We start from the raw sequence: 21,133 nt of genomic DNA on the forward strand, positions 1-21,133 counted from the left end.
TCAGAAGTACATGAGTACTCTCAGTGATTCCAAGTTTCTTTAACTTTTCAAAAAATGAAATGTCCAGTCGAAAGATAAGTTGTATGATGATGGAAATTAAACCAACCCACAGCGTACTATTAGCATTTACCATTGGAAATTTTTTTTTTTCACTACAGCTGCCTTCACACAATTGCTCCAACTTTCTTGCCACTGTTTTACCAGTTCTGTCCATAGATCTTCCTTTCCTCTTTGTAACTCACTTCACAATCTATTTCAAGTGACAAACAGATATGGCAGCCCCTTTCTTCTATAACTCGTTAACAGAAACACCAATTGTAAATCCAGCAGTAGACAACCACTGTGTAGGGAGGGGTATGGGGTATTGTTTGTTATACGACTGGTCCCTATCAAAACTTGTAGTGCATCAGTAGACACAGCTTGACAGGCCGTACACAATCTTCAATAGGATAGATTGCTGAATTGAAAAGATCTTTCATACACTGAATTTCTGCCAAGTGGAGCCAAGTCAGACATGTGATGCATACCCCAGTTGGCAGGAAAATGCAGTCATAAAATAAGGCCATTGCTTTACTTCTGATGCCATTCTTTGCTTGTAATTCAAGCAATCATGCCCACAAACTTTCAAATTTTGTATGTGATGTGGGTTAGGAAGGGCATATGCCTGTCAATCAAACTCTAAAATATCACTCCAGATATTTTAGAGTTTTAACTGATTGAAGACTGGGCCCCCCTAGCATGATCCTTGAATTCCTTGTCACTGATAAATGGACCCTGAGTAATAAGGTTTTACTGTTTTTGAAACTTGGTCGTACCAGTTGCACCATTTCTGTAGCTCTGATAAAAGCAAAACTGGAATGCTCTCCCAGTTGGATCGAGAGTCACCCTCCACTAATATAACTAGGTTGTCTGTGTTAAATACCATATTTACATTGATGTAGTTGCATTTCAGCTAGTCATTTACCACTAGATTCCACATCATAGGCCCAAATGTGGATCCTTGTGTTCATATCCTCTGAACAATTCTAGTAACTGACAAAAACAGACTTAACAGTGACTTTCCTGTTGAAGCAATCCTTTATTACCAATTAAATTTGAGAACATTTAGCCCCACAACACCATTAAGACACTTTGCCAGTTTATTGTATCAAATGATCCTGCAAAATCAGTAAAAATACCTAGACAGTATTTAGTCTGATTGCTGTACTATAGTCATTCCTTTCCCTTGAATGAAACCATGTGGTACTAGGTATTGTGTACTAAGTTTTTTTTTTTTTTTTTTTTTTTTTTTTAGCACAGAACTCTGAAGGCCAAGGTATTATAGGTTATGGTACATTTTATGTGTGGGTTTTCATTTGGAAAAAAAAAAAAAAAAAAAAATCCATATCTTAAGTTTTAAAACTCTAAGGACAGCCACTGCATGTAGTAGTGAGGGGTATGATATTTGTTGTATGACTGTCCCCTTAACAGTGGGAGCATTAAACACAATGAGAGCTTATATCTGCTACCTGTCCCAAGCTATGAGGAGGTGAGCTATTTGTCATTGTGTTTAGCAAATGCATGGCGTGGCCTCACCACTTAACTGGATAAAATGGCTTGTCCCCAAAGAAAAGTGTATGCTCAATAATTTCTGGGTTTAAGCTGAGCAGCTTGACTATTAATGGCAACACATGTAGAAGATTTAACTGGGTTGTCATTGGTCTGGGTTTTCATTAGCACAGGAGTACTTTGCAGTGAAGCATCTTATGAGTCAGTGAGGTGGTAACTCTGAAGTGGTGTGGTGAGTTGTGGAATTGGTAAGCTAAGGGGTGTTACAGATATGGCTTTCAAAAGGCCACTGCCTTTTGAAAGCTCCATCTGTATAGATGGTGAAATATTGCATAGATTGGAGAAACAATTTCAAAAGCTAGGAATGCCAAAGTGATTTCCCAAGAACTTTGTGTTAGTTTTTTAATTCTCTGTTACACCAGTCTGAGTAACAACTGCACCTAGTCTGTCTAGAAAATGTTAAAAGAAATTTGTCCAGATCTTATATGAATTGTTTATGTTAATGACTCCATTTTTATTTGTAAAATAGTGTTTATATATGAAACAAGATTGTCACTTTGCTAATTAAAACCATTAATTTGTAGCTACATTGTTGTGGAGCAAGGAATGCCAGTGACTGGAATGATGTTAAAAACTTCACTCTGAATAACTTGCCATCCAGCTGCTGTAATCAGACTGAACATGCTGACAACAGTACCTGTGATATTACACATGCTTGGAGTTCTGGAAGTGAGGTGAGGTGGTTTTTTTTTTTTTTTAATGTTAATGTGTGTAACTGTGCACATATTGGCACTAAATTTGTGTTTACCCACTTGGCAGATTTAAATACTTTAACTATAATTTCTTTAGAATTAAGCCATGAAGAAAATGATTTTTTTTTTTTTTTTCACAGAAAGAAGCCAAAAGGAAATACAAGGATATAGACACTAATTTAAATCATATGAATAAAAGAAAACAATGATTTAAGTTGGATTATATTTTCTTTATTTGCAAAAATGATGAATAAAAAGTTGTGTACAAGAAATATAGCAGATACTTTTGCTATACTGTGTTTATTCAATCTGCCATAATAATATTCCATGCTAATCTAGCATGTCATGCCCTTTTCCTTTTTTAACCAATGTCCACACGTACATGCATGCACATATGTTGATGTGGTTAATGTTCATAGGATTTTTTTTTTTTTTTTTATATTGTTAGTGCATGTTTACATTTTGCCCTGTCAAGGTGATTTGTATGCTGATACAATCTAGTGAATTGTTGAGTATTTGCCACATTTGTAGCAGAAACTGAATGACTTTATGAGTAAATTTGGTAAGTTTGCTTACTTAGTTGGTTACCACCAACATCGTTGTGAATTCCTAAGGCTAAAGTGTTTCCCAACAGTGTTATCAGACATGTTAAGTTAAATATTATTTAACTTCAGTTTAATTGTATTTGGAGAACCCATTCATCTAATAATGCTCTTTGGAGAAAGTTTTTTTTGAAACAAATTGAATGAATAGAATGTGCAAAAAAAAAGTTTCTAATATCTCAGAATATCATTGAGGGTTAAGAATTGATATTTTGCACATCTGCTCTGTTAATTTTAGTGTGGGAACCTGACTATATTATGAAAGAGGAAAGAATTACTTATACAGTGGTCACTGGTTGGAGAACTGATAAGTGCACAAGGAAACATGAAATATAACACATTATCCCAAATCATTCTTGGCATTTTGATAATTTTTTTATACCAGTTCAGAGTGTCAGAAAATCTTCAGCCAGGTGAAGAATAAAACTGAATTAGATCTTATTCTGATGTAGTTTTTGAATTGCCCTTGCCAAGTCAAGTCTTGCACTGCAATGCCATTGTTACAAGCAGAACTTTGACTCCAACATTTCTGAAATGTTCCAAGTCTGCTACAATCAGGAACTCAACGTGCCTAGGAGGCACCACTGTCCAAAGTCTTTTGTCCCCCCATCCTCCAAATAATTGGAGACAGTTGTTCCAATTTATTTCATAATGATCAATAAAACACATTTTGGAATTAAAGAAGAAAACTGCAATTATGTTTTAATACTTTTAAAATAACAACAAAAAGACTTATCTGGATGTTTATTACTCTTTTGTACTTGCTGCTTAAAATAACATTTTAGATCATAATGTAATGTGCTGGTAATCTTTTGAGCAACGTTTAAAGTACAAGCAAAAATGAGAATTATTCTTGGTTTTTTTATTTATTTTTATTTAAATAAATAAAACACTGGTGGGCATGCACTCTCCTTGATTAAGTACCTTTGTGCAGGGTATAATGTGAATCTGGTGGGCTCTAGTTATGTTTACCTTTAAGCAGCCATAATACAGTCACTTGTGTTTAAATTATGCAAATTTAAAATAACGTGCAGAAACCATGTTTATGGAAAGCACCACAAGAGGCCAGTGCAATAGCCTGCCATTTTTCATTTTGTTTTGCTGAAGATTGTCGATTGGAAGTGCATAATTTTTAATTTTTTTTTGTGTGCTTATTTTGTTCTTATTATTTCCCTTATGGTCTTGACAAAACAGGTTTATATTGGAAAAAATGCCTGATTGCACTTGTATTTCAATTGTGAAAAGACTGCCTGACTTTAAGGCAGTGAAAGATTGGCTGATGCTTCTGTTTGGTGCTAATGTGGAGGGTCATAAACTGAAACCTGTGTGTGTTTACCGCTATCAAAACCCTTGTGCCCGTAAAGGTTACGACAGGTCATACCTGCCCCTTCACCGGTACTCCAACCCTAAAGGGTGGATGACTGCTGTTATTTTCAGAAGTTATCTTGGTTACGACCAGAATTGGAAGTGAAGGAGGAATTCCATTCAACATCTTACTTATTCTTGATAGCCACAAGCTATCCACCCAGGTTGTGATTAATGTTATTCGTTATATTGAGCTTAACATAAGTGGTTTTCTTCAAAAATCAAATTGGGACCACTTTTTTTTTTTTCATTTTTTTTTTTTGTTATAAATGACATTGAAAAAATGGTGTCATTTGAGGTAAATATTATTGCTGCCTAGATTAGATAGGATAGGATTAGGCATATACTGATATACTATTACATTTTCAAAGCAAGGCCAAATTTATTGCAATGTATTAGTAATTTTAACACGATTAATAAATCAAACTTAAAAATGTAAATAAATTACTTCAATTAGTGAAGGAGTATAAAGAAGTTGCCACTTGGCCTTTGGGCAGGGAAATAGCACATTATGCTATTCAGTGCAGTTTCCATCCCTACCATGAAGAGATGGAAATGGAAGCTGCACCCTTAAAAGAAAGGGTGCTGTATTCATTAATTCTGTTTTCAGTGTATATAATTCTGAACTCTTTTTCAGGGCTGTGTTGGTGCATTGGAACAGAAAATAGAAGACAATATTTTGATAGTTGGTGGAGTGGGAATTGGCATCACATTTATTGAAGTAAGTGCTCAATTTTTTTTTTTTTTTTTTAACTTTATTTTAAAAGTTCCCTTTTACCTCCTGATTTTCCAAAAAATATTTTAGACATTCTTTTAATTTTGTTATATTGGTGATAGTGTAGTATAATCACTCTTACACCAGAATAAGAATACATTCATAGATTATCACAGCTGTTGAGAATCTTAATACTCTAGGTGAATTGGTATACTGCAAATTTTTCACATTTCAGGAGTTAAAGTAACATGTTCCAAATATGTAATTTGAATTTAACATTATATATAGGTTTATACAGGGTGCCTGTAAAGCCCCTGTGCACTTCAAAACTGCAGTAACTTAGGTTCTATATGAGGAAAAATCTGTAAAATGTGTTGAAAGGTAATTTATTCTAATTTCTTGGGTACATAATCATAAGATAAAACCTCCATTACTGATACAAAGTGTAGTAAGATTTTGAAATTTCATAAACATGTTCTCCAGCTGTTCAATCAAAAGTATAGCAATTGCTTAATTAACAGTACTCACCTCAAATTTTCAGTCTATTTTCACATTGGAATTATAGAAGTAGGAAAAGTAAAGACTTTAAAAATGTAATTTATAATCTCCAACTTTAATTTATGGCATTAATTGAATTTTTGATCCTGGTACAAAGATTATTGAAAGAGCAGAATTTTGAGGAGTAAACATGACTTTTAACATGCCTCATAAAAAAGTCAGTGGGAACAAATTGTGTGAGAGCTGGCTAAGTAATTGGCCCACCTTTGGTTGATCTACCTGTTTAGGAAATCTTCAAAAATTGCTGAACATCTGGGTTGAAGTAGCAGTTAGAAACAATGTTGACTTTAACTCTTAATCATCTTAGTTCAAGAGAAAAAAAAAAAAAAAAAATATATATATATCCTGTAGCACTGCAAGATTGTTGCTCACATTTTCTCTAAAAAAAATCAGAACCAATTAAAGTTGTTTTTACCAGGGCACACCAGATACTGACTTTTAGTTTTTGTCTCCCAAATACAGCAGTTATGGCAATTAAACCTTTCTGCTAATTTTAAGTGTTGCTTCATCATTAGATTCATTAGATCTAAGCATTAGATTTTCTAGAAAAGATGCAACCTAATCTTGCATAGTAGTCTCTTCCAGCAACATTTGATGTACTTGAATCTTGTATCTTCAGTGTTGCTTGTGCAATTTTACTCTAAGAATTTTGTGCACAGTTGCTCTAGAACAATTTCAGAGTTGTCAGTGTTTGTTGAAAAGCTTCAACATATACCAGTCTCAGAGCCTTCCATTTTGCATAAAATGGAACCAGTTTAAATACTGGTTCCATTTTATTAATGGAACCAGTATTTAAACTCCTTCATCCAGTTTCAATTTCTGTGTGGCACCTTTATTTACATGTGTAAATATTCTTCTAACCACTGATATGGACTTAAGCTCTGCTAGCCAGAGAGAAATTTTGCTTTTTCTTTTATTGAAACCATCTCTTATAGGGTAGATAATCTGAACAAATTAAAAACAAAATTAGATTAAATAGTTTTGTACATAAAAACTAGAATAAATTATTCTTCCAATGCATTTTACAGCTTCCCCCCCCCCATGTATAGAACTTTAGTTATTGCAGTTTTAAAGTGCACAAGGACTTTATGGGCACCCTGTATTATGAAACCTCAAGTAAGAGGTATTAGAACTTATATTACTTAGTACTGTGCCTGGGTCAAAGGTTGAAAAGATATTTGTTGACATTAGACTAACTTCTGTAGATTGTAATTTTCAGGAATATGTATGAAAGGTTTTTCCAGAAAATAGAAATGATTAAATGAGGAAGAAGAAAAGTTGATTCTGTGAGTTTGAAGTTGGACAGTAAAAGGATGTCGACTGGCACATCTTTGGACTGCTTTGGAAGAGAGTGGGAATTACAGGAGCCATTCAGAACAGTGCCCATGAAAGTATCTATAGAAAAGGGATGCAGCAAAAAGAACATCTGAGTCATTCTGTACAGTCTGTTAGAAACAAGTCATAAGTCAACCTAACATAAGGTTAATTTGGAGCTCTTTATGTGTAATTCATAAATTTGTAAAATAATAAGAGGAGTTTACCTCAGTATAGTACAAAGAACACTTCTGTATGACACCCTCCAGAAATTAAAACGAAAAAATTGAAAACTTGCATTACAGTAAAAAATAATTAAACCCATTTAACACAATTAAAAATCAATTTAACGCAATATGAAAATTAAAGAATTTAAGGAAAAATTTCAAAACAATTTTCCTTCCTGAAGATGACATTGCTTTCCGACCATATGTCATTGATCACGGGAATGAAAATTACCAAATAGGGGTGAACATGAAACTTAAATAGTGATTATTATTTGTCTTCGCGCATGTGTAAAAGTAAAAGCCCACGCATTGGAGATCAAATATGGCCAACGAACATTAACAGAATTCTCGTGTAATTTTATTTCTACAGTTTCTGCAATTAATAGTCATGTATAATTACGTTGGACATTAAGTATTTTGTCCTCATTAAATGTTTTTCGTTAATGACGTGAAAGGCTAATTCTGATGCTGCCGAATGAGAAGCACGAACTGAGGCCCCATGTTGATTAATGAATATTCAAAGAAAAACGCGTCAAACCTTGGTAAGATGAGTTGCAAGTAATGTATACCAGGTCATTAATTTGTGTCACGAATGAGGAAAGAACAGAGCAATTGTTCAGTATAGTGTGTAATTTCTGTATTGGCCTGGCCACAGTTTTAAATATTAAATTCAACGTACTATATTGAAGTAAACTCCTTATTATTTTACAAATATTGATATCAATGTAGAACGTATTGAGTGTTGCAGCTCTGATTCATACTATGTAATTCATAAATATAAACTTAGTGCAAAATACATGCTGATTGTGGCAGATGTTTATATACAACTGGAAAACTGTTTTGAACTCTTAGTCATGGTTATAAGCCCAAAATTACAACTCATCAAAACTAGGATGACTGTTATATTGACCTGACAAATCCTGGAATTGTACATTTTACTGACTTTGATCCAGAAAAAGGTGAAACTTAACAGTAGAAATTTTAAACAGTAGTCCAGGCATTTTAAGATGCTCCTGCAAGTTGGAGCAAACCTTAAACTTGAGTAGCTATGTAAGCAGAAAAATGGATGCTGGGCTACTGCTAATCCCTTAACACTACAGGGCAATTGAAAAGTCATGACCAACATTTAACACTTTAATTTTTGGAGTAACATTGACAGAATAAGTAAAGCTTCAGAGGATGGTGAAGAACCTTATTAACAGAACTGGCAGACAATTTTTATGCAAGTTAGTGACATGGCACACATTTTGAAAATGGCAACCTTTGTACCAAAGCACATGAACATTTCCCCCCCCCCCCATTTCTATGCTCTTATCTTCAGTCTCCACTGGGTAAGTATTTTGTTTTATGGTTTGCATAGTATGGGACAGCCTTTTGGAAGGTTTAGAGATTATTATAAAAACAAATCCAGCAACCTTAGTTACTTTAACTTTACCAAAAATTTACTTTTTCATGCTAATTGTTAGTTTTTCTGTGGTTCCTTTCTTGTAGAAAGAGAACAGTGCCAGACAACTTCAGCCAATTTTTAAATTGGCTTGTTTATTTATAGTACTCTTACCAAATATGTTTCTTGATAGACTGTTGGGTTGAAGTTTCTCAAAGGATACGAAAGAATTATTGAAAAGAATGACTATTACAACTGTGAAAAAACATTTACAGTATCTTCATGTTGTTGATCAGTGCAGGATAAAAAATCAATGAAAAATATAAATATTGTTATAAATGTCTTTGTAGTTTTTTAAATGTTTATACACAAACAATTACTGTAGTTAAGAATATATTTCATCTTCATAAGCTTATAGCATTAGTTAACCAAGAATTTCTGAGAAATATCAAATTCTGGTTATGATGAAGTAAAACTTTCTGACAACTATTTGACATTTTTTGTTTTTAAATTACTAACAACATGAAGTACTTTGAGTGCATATAACATTGACTGCTTGATGCTCTGGGTTCAGATTTACTGAATGAGATATCCATCTCAAGAAACATTTCTTGCAATGTATTTCCTAAAGTAACACATGGGAGGGAATTACTCAGTAACAGAATTGTTAAACAGCCTGCTTCAATTCTTGACACCAGAATGTACAATAAGATGCAAGTACAGTGTCAATTTTTTGTGTTTAGTTATTCAAACTCTAAACCTAAGTAGCAAAACATGGGCCTCTGTGTATCCACAATGTATGATAGTGGGTGTTCAAAGATTTGTATTCACCCAGAAATATTTGTGATAGAAAATCAATGATGTTAAATCAAAATTTAGATTTGACAATTCATTTTTTTCCCAGCGGTGCTGAGTGAAGTGAAGTATCACAATGGATAAAGTAGGAATATAGATACATGATTGTTTGTTTTCCTCTATCTGCAAGGGAAAACAATCCTCAGAGAAATGGATGCTGTTTATGGAGAAGACTGCCCAGGTTACAGTGTGTTGTTCATTGGTTCTACAAGTACACTGCAAAACCATTTCTAAGTGTGCTGTGAGATAAAAGGAGAAATTTTAAAATTTGAAAATTATTTACTCCAATGCACTAATCACATGTTTGTCAGGAGTTAATGCCAGCCAGGTATAATAGAAGTTATATGGAGACAGTCTTCATGTGCATGGTCCCAGCATGAGTCTAGGCAGTTCCCACTGGAATGCCCCTTTGGTGTCACTGTTATGATTTGTTTATAATCTAGCTGTCACCTTGCTTTCATCTTGCATTTTCAATAATGCCTCAGCATTTTTAGCCTCAAGAGAACAGCATTGGAAGGAAATAGATTATGGAAGGAATTCTGTAGAGAGTAGTGCCCATGATGCAAACACCCAAACTAAGTCTACACAGCCCAATGCTGCCTCCATATAATTATTAAAATGGGAATTATATTGTAATACCTTCTCTATGGTATCAGCTGTCTGTATAAGCTATCTTGTAACTTATACTCATTGGCCAATTCATCTAACTGAATTTTAAAAAAATTCCGTTTTGCTCAATGATTTGCAGAGATGTGTTGAGTACATTTTTATAATTACATAAAGCATTTTAGCAGCCTATTTGTTTAATTTAATCATTTCTTTTTCATGCTGAAGTAGCTACCCAAAAAGTAAAAGGGAAAATCATCAGAAGATGTGAAGGAGAATGCTGCAGTAAGGATTATATTTGGAGGCCCACAAGTGATAAAAGACTGCTTAATTTGAGCAGAAACTTGCAACTGAAGAGATGCAAAGTTATCCCAAAGTGTATGGACAGTTAAAGTTCCAGATTTTCTTTGTGTGAAGAGGACAGTCCTCTTCCTCTCTTTCTAGTGAAAAACTTTCCAATGATGCCACATTTCCCAGAAAATTTAAGACATTTAATCACTAACCACAGAATCAAAGTATTTTTTTTTTTTGTAGTTTACTGGCGGTTTCCAGGGTGTCCCCTATGTCCGCCGTTCGTTAAGCTTAATTGTGTGCCAGCAGAATCGTTTTTTTAGTTCATCTAATTAAAATTTAAGTTTAAAGTTAAGTTTAAAGTTGAAGTTTAGATCAAATCGTTTGAATGTGTTTTAGTTAATTTAAGTTAATGTTTAGTGTTTAGTTTTAGGTTAGGGTTAAGTTAAGTTTGAGTAAAGTTTAAGTTCTGTTGTGTGTTTAAGTTGAGTGTTAGTTAATTTAGTGGGCAAGTTTGGGTTTGAGTTAAGTAATTATGAAGCTGGTTTTGACATTAGTGTAGGTTCGGTTTAGGTTTAAATTTAAGTTATAGATGAGTTTAAGTTTAGGTTGTAGTTTAGGTTTAAGTTTAAGCTTAGATTTGAGTTACTGTTTAATTAAAGTTATAAGTTTAATTTATGGTTGATGTTTCCTAATTTAATTTAGTTTTAAGTTAAGCTGAAGTTAAGTCGGGTTTGAGGTAGAGTTAGGTTTAATTTAATTTTAGTTTAAGTTTAGGTTGAATGTAAGATTTAAGATTTGAGTGTGATTTATAATTATAGTAAGTATTTAGTGAGTGATAAGTACGCGAGCCTTTACGGAATTTAAGTTATCTATCGCGGTTACTATTTATAATTGTCATTAGTGTGTGTAATGTGTTGTGTATGTTGTTTGTGGCTGGCATCTGGCATTTAGCAGCAGGGGGCCGCGGAGAACTAGTCCCGACCCCCCGCTCCCGACTAACCACAGAATCCTGAAATTTCAAATAATGCTTTTAAATTTTATTGCAGTTCTCCACTACTTGTTGTGAGTTGGGATTCTCAACAGTCATCATCAGCCATTTTCAATCCACTGCAGGATGAAGGCCTCTCCAGCAACTTTCCAGTTCCTTCTGTTTTGAGCACTGGCCATCCATTTACTACCCAAAAACTCATGAATTTCATCTATCCATCTCAGCCTTTGTCTTCCAGGTTTTCTTCTAGCTCCTCTTGGGTACCATTCTGTTATTTTCTTAGTCCATCTGTCATGTCTTCGAGCTATGTCCTGCCCAAGACCATTTTTTAGTTCTTTCTTTAGTTTTGATAAGAATGTCCTTTACTTGAGTTTGCTGCCTAATCCATGTGTTTCTCTTCTTATCCAACAGTCTGATTCCCAATATAATTCGTTCCATTCTTCGCTGTGTAGTTCTCAGCTTCTCTTCCATTCTTTTGGTGAGTGCCCAAGTTTCACTTCCATAAGTCATGGTGGGGAGTATACATTGGTTCATTATTTTACGTTTCAGACAAACTGGGATATTACTCTTCAGTATGTGACTATTTCCTGAATGCTATCCATCCAAAATTTATTCTTCTCTTGACTTCCAGCCATTTATCATTATTACAGCTAATGACTTGTCCCAAATAAGTATATGACCCCACCTTTTCAATTACTGCTCCTTCAATCATTTTCCTTTCTTTGGCATACTTGTTCATCATTACTTTTGTTTTAGCCATATTCATCTTTAGTCCAAAATCCTTACTAACTGTTCATAACTGATTAAGATTTTCCTCTAATTCTTTGAGATTGTGGCTTATGACCACAATGTCATCTGCAAATCGTAAATGGTTTAGGTACTCTCCATTCACATTGACTCCTTTTTGCGACCAGTCTAATCTTCTGAAAGCTTCCTCAAGGGCAGCAGTAAACAGCTTCGGAGATATTGTCTCCTTGTCGAACTCCTTTCTCAATTTTAAATTTCCTACTGTCTTTGTCTAGTCTAATAAAGGAGGTAGCACTCTCATATATTTTCTTCAAAATCATAATATATGGGGTATCTATGCCCTGTCTTTCCAGTGCCGAAACATTGCCTTATGCTGTATGGAGTCAAATGCCTTTTCATAATCCACAAATGCCAGGCGTAATGGTGTTTTATATTCATTTGCTTTTTTTATGAAAACCCCAAACACAAAAGGTATCAAAACCTATAGTACTTAGTACCGTGCATGGGTTGAAGGAGAAGTATGGGGGGGGGGGATGCTTTCTCCATTAGCTGTGATATTACGTGAAGGTGATCCATAGTTGAGAAACCTGTCCTAAAGCCAGCTTGCTCTTTCGGTTGATTCTCATCAAGTATTCTTTCTAATCTGTTAGTAATGACCCTTGTGAACAACTTGTAGATGTGGGATAACAAGCTAATTGGTCTATAATTTCCAATTTCTAATTTATCTCCTTTCTTATGCAGCAAAACTATGATTGCATTATTCCACTGCTTAGGCATCACACCTTTTCTAATGCACTTTGTGAAGAGCCTTGCCAGTTTTTGTGTTATGTCTCTTCCTCCCAATTTTAACAACTCGACAGTAACTTCATCTTCCCCCGGGGCTTTCTGATTCTTCATTTTCTTCAATGCATGTTCTACCTCATCAGGAAGAATATTGGGTATGTCGTATGTGTTGCTACTTTGCGATCCATCTTCCCCACTGCTGGCATCATTCCCTCGCTCCTATAATTCTCTATAGTAGTCTTCTCAACATTAACAAATATTAAATCCAATAAAAGGGAAAAAAAATTGTGTGAAGATGATCTGAGAGTAAATGTATCTGAAATACACACTAACATACAGGAAACTGCCCAAAAGCATCAATCTTAAGTGTCATTAAAATATTTCATTGAACTTCCAATTAAAGCTTGGGCATTATTAAAATATTGGTTCTTCCTTGGTTTTTTAAGTTATAACCACCACATAATTATATGATAAAAGTGTAGTGCAAAATTGCATTATTTTTCTAGTGTGCCACAAGCCCAAAAAAGCTTGAACCACTGGTATAAGCAACTCAAAAGAACCTCAGTACATGATTAAGAAATCCCAGGATGCCCAACAACTGCTGTAACAGAATAGTGTTGCAAAAATTGAATTGAGGCATTAATCCTGGTAGAGTGCAATATTAGTGCCAAAGAACTAGCTGCAGGGCTTCAAATTAGTGTAGGATCTGTAGAGATCATCATCCATTACATATGAGTCAAGTCTGTGCTAGATGGGTTCCCAGACTTTCCCCTTACCAGAAGAAGGAAGAGGCACAATGTGTGCGTGAAATGTTGTCAATGTGCCAGGAAAAGAAAGTTTTCATGACTAGTCACCATAGATGAAACTGGGATCTATCACTATGGAAGCATGCAGATTTTCCATCCCCCCCCAAAAGGCCAAGTGCTGGCAAGGTAATGCTGTCGGTTTTTTGGAATGACATGGTGTAATAACAATTACCTTCAAAAGTGATGTACCGTGATGCTAAAGTATTATTCTAACCTCCTCATAAAACTACATGCTCCTATAAAAGAAAAATAAAATACTGGGAAGACTGTCAAAAGGTGTGTACCTGCTCCATAGTAATGCCCCTGCACATTCCTCAAATGCTATAGAGTGGAGTGCCCATGAATATGGATTTGAAATATTACTGTAACCCTCTTATTCCCCTGACCTTGCACCCTCTGATTTCTTTCTTTCCTACCCTGAAGTTTCTTTGTGGAAAACACTTTGCTGCTGCTGGTGATGTGATTTCTGCTGCAGAGTTGTTGTCTGAAGGACAATCAGAAGATTTCAACAAAACTGACTTGTGGAAGTGTATTGAGAGGTGGCAAGGAAGTTGTCTGGTGACTATGTGGAAAAAGTGTAATGCATGGTGTTTGTTTCGATCTTTTATCACAACTACAGTAAACCCTTGCTAGTCTGGATTAATTGGAGGGAGAGGTCATCTGGATTAGTGAAGCAAAAGATAGACCTAAAAGACAGAAAAACTTAGAACACAAATGGAAAATTTAGTGATATAGGTACTGCTGATGAAAAAAAAAAAAAATATATATATATATATATATATATATCACCGCCTTTATTGAAAAACTGTAAAAAGACAATCCATTTATCCAGAGATAGATGGATAAATGTATTGTCTTTTTTATACATTTATCAGGTGACATCGCATGGCAATGCCACTTGATTGTTGCTGTGAATACCACTTAAATAGAGCTCCTTCCAGCAACACTTCTTTTGGCTTTTTTAATGGTGGTCTGTTTGATACACTGCTTTTATCACTCCCCACATTGAATCTTAAAGCAAATGCCTTTTTGGTTTTTAATATCTATGCAGTCTGTTGGCCAATACCAAATTCTTAAGCATTTTTTTCCAGGAACACCATTTTTAAGTTATTCTATCACTTTTAGCTGGTTAATGATGGTTAAAGTAATGAGTTTTTTCTTTTTATTTCACTTTTCAATTTTTTTAGAACCCATAAGTTTATAAAATGTTAACTTATGTACATTTATATATATGTATAAAGAAGTACACAAATGAAGCAATATAAGCAATAACATCCATCATGCTCTCTCTCCCTCCCCTCACAGTCAGTGACTCATCAGCCCTTCCTAAATCCTGTCTCTTTTAGAGTGCTCAACTGTGAACAGAATTTTTCATATTTCGATCTGGATTAACTATAACCGGATTAGTGAGGGTTTACTGTACTTCTAGGTGAATACAAATATTGTACATATACAACATGAATGTTTATTACTTCTTTGTAGGTTATAGCAGAAAATTATCACTTAAATGTTGTATATACTGAATTTAAGGTTTGAATATTAACCTCTCCTTTATTTAATAGCTGGTTGGTGTGACTCTTGCCTGCTGTTTAGCCCAAGCTATCAAGAAAGAATATGAAGTGGTATAATGAGAACAGAGCAGATTCCTTGCTGCTGTTTCCTAAATCATGCACAAGTGCTTAATTTCGGACACTACTTTTTGGGGGACATGGTTCTTAACGTTGAACTTTTTATTTTCCCCTGTTTGCTTGATTTTGTAATATTTGGGTAAATGTTTTCAAGTTGTAAATGTCTTAATCTTGATGTTCACTTTTTGTAATTTGTCATCTTATCTTAGGAAGAACTGTTCAAATGACACTTTTTAAAACTACTCCCGTCCACCAGTTAATTTGTAAAACTAAATGGCAAGTTGTTCGTTTGCCATGTGTCTTCCCTAATTTAATCAAGTACCTGTTTAATAACTGGTTTTTAAGCCTTAAAAGTGTTCTGTAGTTTTTTGTGAGTGTGAACCAATAAAGTAGTGACCTGTTAAAGCTGTTACTTTCTCTACTTAATTAAACATGCAAAACTCACTTTCAACTTTTGACAATCACATGCCTATAACATTTGCATTTCTTTTGATATTCCGAGCAATGTTCCACGTAATTAATGAATTTTAACTGGCATTTGTGTTGAGGTGGGAAGATGCCAGATTTTGTAGTGGTAAATGATGCAAGAAAGCAAGGTGTCAGCCAAAAAAAAACTTGCATCATCCAACCATCCCCTTTAATAATGGCCACTTTGTCCTTGTTTATTCTAACTATCCACTTCCACAATACCAGATGGTAGTTTGTTCCAACAATCATTTGCTCTATGGCTGAAAGCTAATTTACATAGATCTGCTCTGCAGCCATCATTTTCCAATTTAAGTTTGTCCCCTTGCTTGTGTTGCCCAAGAAAGAGTAAGAATGCCATCAGGATTTAGCAAATCCATTTAAGGCCTTAAACACTTTAGTCAGGTCTCCTTGTAGGAGTCTAGTTCTGGATGCTGCAACTTTTTTAGAATTTAAATATATTTTTTTTGTTCATACTTATGTCCCTTAATTTCATTGAATTTCTCTACACATATCCCAACAGATGCATATTCTACTTAAATGCAGCTTCCAGACATGTATTCAGTACTTAAGATTTGGCCTAACCATTGCCTTATACGAAAGAATAATTACTTCCTTATTCTTCCTGTATATCATTGACAAAAACCCAGTAACCTGTCCTGGTAGCATGTCTGCACCACTCAGAAAATTCATGACTGACTGCCTAAATAATTATCCCCAGGTCTTGTTCAAAATCCTAGAGAGAATGGCTAATTCTCGTTTAATATGGTATCTAGATTCAAATGACCTTCTCTCCAACATCCAGTGCGGCTTCCGAAGGAACCGGTCCACTTTGGACAATCTTATTAGATTGGAAACATCCATCCGGGATGCTTTCCTGAAACGCGAACACTTGGTGTCAGTGTTCTTTGACATGGAGAAAGCGTATGACACAACTTGGAGATTTGGCATCTTAAAAGATCTGCATAGCCTTGGTCTTAGGGGACGACTCCCCACTTTTATTAAAAACTTTTTAGCCAATCGATCTTTCCAAGTTCGTGTGGGATCCTCACTCTCTCGTTCCTTTAGCCAAGAAGAGGGAGTACCACAGGGATCAGTTTTAAGTGTCACGCTTTTTGCCATCAAAGTAAATTCCATCACAGAACAACTTCCTCCAACCGTAAACAGTGCCCTCTATGTTGATGACTTTAGCATATTTTGTGAGTCATGCAACATGAGGGTTATTGAAAGACAACTGCAGAAAGCCATTGATCGCCTTAATTCCTGGGCACTTGCTAATGGCTTCAGGTTCTCGCCGGAGAAGACCGTTTGCGTACACTTTTGTCGTAAGCATAATCTTCATCCTGAACCTGAATTAAGGCTCAGACAAAATGCTATTCCAGTAGCGGCATACACAAAATTTCTGGGACTCGTATTTGATAAAAAGTTGACCTTTCTGGATCACATCCATCAACTCCGCACAAAGTGCACAAGAGGGCTGAATATTCTGCACTCTCTCTTTCCTCTACATCTTGGTGCGGATCGATGCACCCTACTACGCATCTACCATGCACTTGTACGATCCAGAATAGATTACAGGTCCCTGGTATACAATTCGGCCAGAGACAGTGCACTTCGTTGGCTGGATCCTGTCCATCATCTAGCTCTCCGTACCGCTATTGGAGCATATAGAACATCTCCTGTCCAGAGCTTATACGTCGAAGCAAACGAACCGCCGTTATCGCTTCGACGTAAGCAGTTGTCTCTAAACTACGCTTTAAAATTGAAATCCCTGCCAGACCATCCTACGTGGCTATCCGCTTTTGAGCCATGATGGGAAAATTTGTACAACACCCGTAAGACTGCCAACCGACCTTTCGGTATTCGTCTCCAAGAGCTACTCAAAGAACTTAATATCAAGGTAGACAAGGTTGCACAAACACCGAAGCAACCCCTTCCACCCTGGCAGGCTCATTTCCTGGCATGTGACTTGTCCCTTAGGAATGGGGGAAAGTCGGACACTCCATCGTCTGTCTACCTGCAGCTTTTTTCAGCACACTGAGCTGAACATTCTGACTTCGCACCAGTTTACACAGACGGTTCAAAGTCGGAATCATATGTGGGATCTGCTGCCGTCTTTACAGACAGCACTACATCGGAGCAGATTCCCTCTGAATGCAGCATATTTACTGCAGAGCTGCACGCTATAGAGTTAGCCTTGGATCAAATTAGTAAATGCCAATACCAACGGTTCATTTTATATTCCAACTCTCTCAGCGTGTTACAGGCTTTAATATCTGAGATATAATTCTCATCCAGTTCTGTCTAGCATTCAGCAGAAGATTCACGTTCTCCATGAACGCGAATATGACATCCGCTTCTGCTGGATTCCCAGCCACATTGGGATTAGGGGAAATGATTTGGCTGACGCCGCAGCCAAATCAGCAATTCCCAGTAATAATCACTGCCTGTCAGTCCCCTATACAGACTACAGGCAAATAATACACATGAAGATACACTCCCAATGGCAGGATTCGTGGAATAGACAGACTGCGAATAAATTTTATCATAATAAAGCCTGTAATTGAACCGTGGCAGTCTAGTCTGCGCAGGAATCGTAAGGAGGAAGTTGTTCTTGCCCGGACCCGCATAGGACATAGTCATTTGACTCATTCGTTTTTGCTGAGGGCTGATGACCCTCCTATGTGTGAGTCCTGTGGCACAATTTTAACAATAAGACACATTTTAGTTGACTGTCCAGATTTTAGCAATATCCGTTTTACCACTTTTAATCATCTGACTGAGCCATATACACTGTCAGATTTTATCCGACAATGACAGTGTCTGCTGTTTTTAGCTTTTTTAAATCAAGGGTTTTTACTCGTATTTAAAATTTATACGTTATTGTTATTTCTTTTATTGATAAGCTTTTTATTATATATCTGGACATGGTGGCCTAACCACTTAGGTCACTGAAAGGATAAATTTAAAAATTTTTATATATTACGTGGTCTTGGCGCATTATAGCCTTAGATGCTAATGCGCCAATAAAATCCAAACCAACAACAACAACCAGGTCTTGTTCTCCAGCACCCTGAGTAGTAAGTACCACACATTTTGGTATGTTATTCTGGGAGTATTGATATCCATATGGAGTACTTGCATTTGTTAAACTTCAATTGCTATTAAGCAGCTCATCTGCTTAAGTTCTAGATCTGGTTGCAGTAGCATACCCTAACTACTGTCATTAACTACCTTGTCAACCTGTGTATCATCTGCAGACCAGACATTAAGCTTGATATGCCTTCATCAGTATTGCCAATTAAAAAAAAAAAACTGAACCCCTTGGGGGACTCTACTAATAACATTAATTCAAGAAGGGCAGTGCACATTAAATACTAAGTGTTATGAACATAGCTTTCAAAATTGTGAATTCCATCAGAGGACTCTTCAAAGGAGACATTTCAAAATGCAACTCAATGAAAATGAACCAGATCTGATATCACTCACAGATGTGAGGTGGCAGAGTCGGAGTAATTTTCTACAGAGATTTCGAAATTTGCTGAATGAAATTAAAAAAATTTGTTGATCAAAGGGGAGATGATTATCAGCAGCTACAAGATATGGAGTGGTTGTGTGATCTGGCTTTTCAGATTTACCAGATGGGCTGAGGGGTGGCAACTGAAGTTTAACATTGACAAATGTGAAGTATTGCCTATAGGAAGCAGTAACCCCAAGTAACGTATCAACTGTGTGGTACTACACTGACAGTGGTAGAGAATGAAAATTGTGCAGGCAGATATGAAGTTTTCTGAGCAGTGTAGATGGTCTGCAAGAGCTCATGGTGTCTTGTCAATGATATACATGAATTTTTCTAGCAGGGATAGAGGTGATTATCCCCTTGTATGAGGCAATGTCAGGCCACACCTTGAATACTGTATACAGGTCTGAAAGCCTCATTTTAAGAAGGATGTTGAGCTGTTGGAACGAGTACAGAGAAGGGCAACAAGATTAGTGAATGGAACAAAAGGGTTGCTCTTACAAAGAAAGGCTTAAGTTTTGCAAATTACAGTGTCTGGAGACTAGAGACACCTGTGAGGTGATGTGATTGAGGTGTACAAAGTCTTGAATGGTTTGAGCATACTCAATGATGGGATTATTGTTCAGAATAATTGCCTGAGAGGGCATAAATTCAAATTGAGGAAAGACAGTTGTAGGATAGATGTGTGGAAGTTTGCCTTTAGTCAGCGGGTGGTTGGAACAAACTTCTATCTGTCGTAGAAGTTGATAGCTTAAATAGATTCAATGCAGAACTAGACATTTGAAGTGAGTGGATGGTTGAAATGAGAAGGGTGTGTGTTGTTTTTTGGTTGATGCTATATAAGCTTGCTTTCTTGCATCATGTGCCCATGCTAATTAGCATGGGCACATGATGCTAGTGAGAAATGAGTTTCTGAAATTGAGAAAGTTGTAGATGATTTTGAAACCAGATTTGGTGATTTTAAAACAATTGAAGACATTGTTCAATATATTTCTTATCCATTTAATGTCAACTCAGATACGAACGAAAATTTCAGAAAAAATCATATTTTCACATGGAGAAAATATTACTTGAAAATGAAATTATTACATTGAAAAACGATATCTTCCTAAAAGCTAGATTATCAGAAAAAGACTTAGGAAATATGTTTCCTGAGAGAAGTACCCAAATGTAAAAAAATGCAGTGAACTTTTAAATTCCTGTTTTGGTTCCATATATCTATGTGAATTGGCCTTTTCATATTTGAAACAAGTGAAGATGAAGAATTGCCGTTCTCTTATGGACATACAGAAGATTTACTGTTGGCCTTATCACAGTATATCCCCGATTTTGAAAGCTTAGCAGATGACATGAAGACACAAATTTTGCATAAATTAAAAATTTAAATATGTCAATTTAAAATAAAAATTCTGAATTGTTTAATTTTAAAATTTATAAACAATTGATTTAACTATGTGCAGTGAAATTCTTGAGATGGTAGATTGTGGCACATTTTGAAGAAAAAAAGTAGATTGTATCACAAATTAAGTTGGCTACCCCTGCTCTATATCATTGACAAAATCCTGTGGGCTGTCCTGGCAGCAGTGCTTGGAGAATTTGATATGACTGCAGCATTACCCCCCCCCCCCCGTGTTTTCATTCTCTACTACAGCATGTCATACCACAGAGTTAGTATGTTAATCTGTAAAGTATGTTATATTTCCATTAAATTGCAGTTCTCAGCCCATCTGCCTAATTTGGATCATGGATTCCCAGCTTGTGTTCTGTGGAACCGTAGGGTTCTGCCGTTAACATTTGGGGTTCTGCAATAAAATTAGTTTGAGCTCTAATTAATAGTTTAAAATTTGTATGAAAAATTTATTTAAATAAAATTTCAAAAATTAATATTCCATAGGGAGAGGGGACCTGCCTGCAGATTGTGTGGCTCTCATTCGTGGAAAATAAAATCCAGTTAGTTTAATGGTGGATGAATTGAA

At 35.7% G+C, this 21,133-nt stretch overlaps 1 protein-coding gene across 1 annotated transcript in view; it reads left to right on the forward strand.

Annotated features, from left to right (window-relative positions):
- LOC150075814 (CD63 antigen-like) overlaps nt 1-15,577 on the forward strand; it is a 174,151-nt gene extending 158,574 nt beyond the window's left edge. Inside the window, exons 6-8 of the mRNA XM_090387200.1 lie at nt 2,133-2,282; nt 4,905-4,988; nt 15,107-15,577. Of these exons, the coding sequence (XP_090243326.1) occupies nt 2,133-2,282; nt 4,905-4,988; nt 15,107-15,172 (300 nt within the window). The 3' untranslated portion in view covers nt 15,173-15,577. The remainder of the gene's footprint in view (nt 1-2,132; nt 2,283-4,904; nt 4,989-15,106) is intronic.
- Nucleotides 15,578-21,133: the final 5,556 nt, after the last annotated feature.

This window comes from Mastigoproctus giganteus, chromosome 13, assembly GCF_048544385.1.
Source record: "Mastigoproctus giganteus isolate SK-2022 chromosome 13, ASM4854438v1, whole genome shotgun sequence".
In the NCBI taxonomy this organism is placed as follows: domain Eukaryota; kingdom Metazoa; phylum Arthropoda; class Arachnida; order Uropygi; family Thelyphonidae; genus Mastigoproctus; species Mastigoproctus giganteus.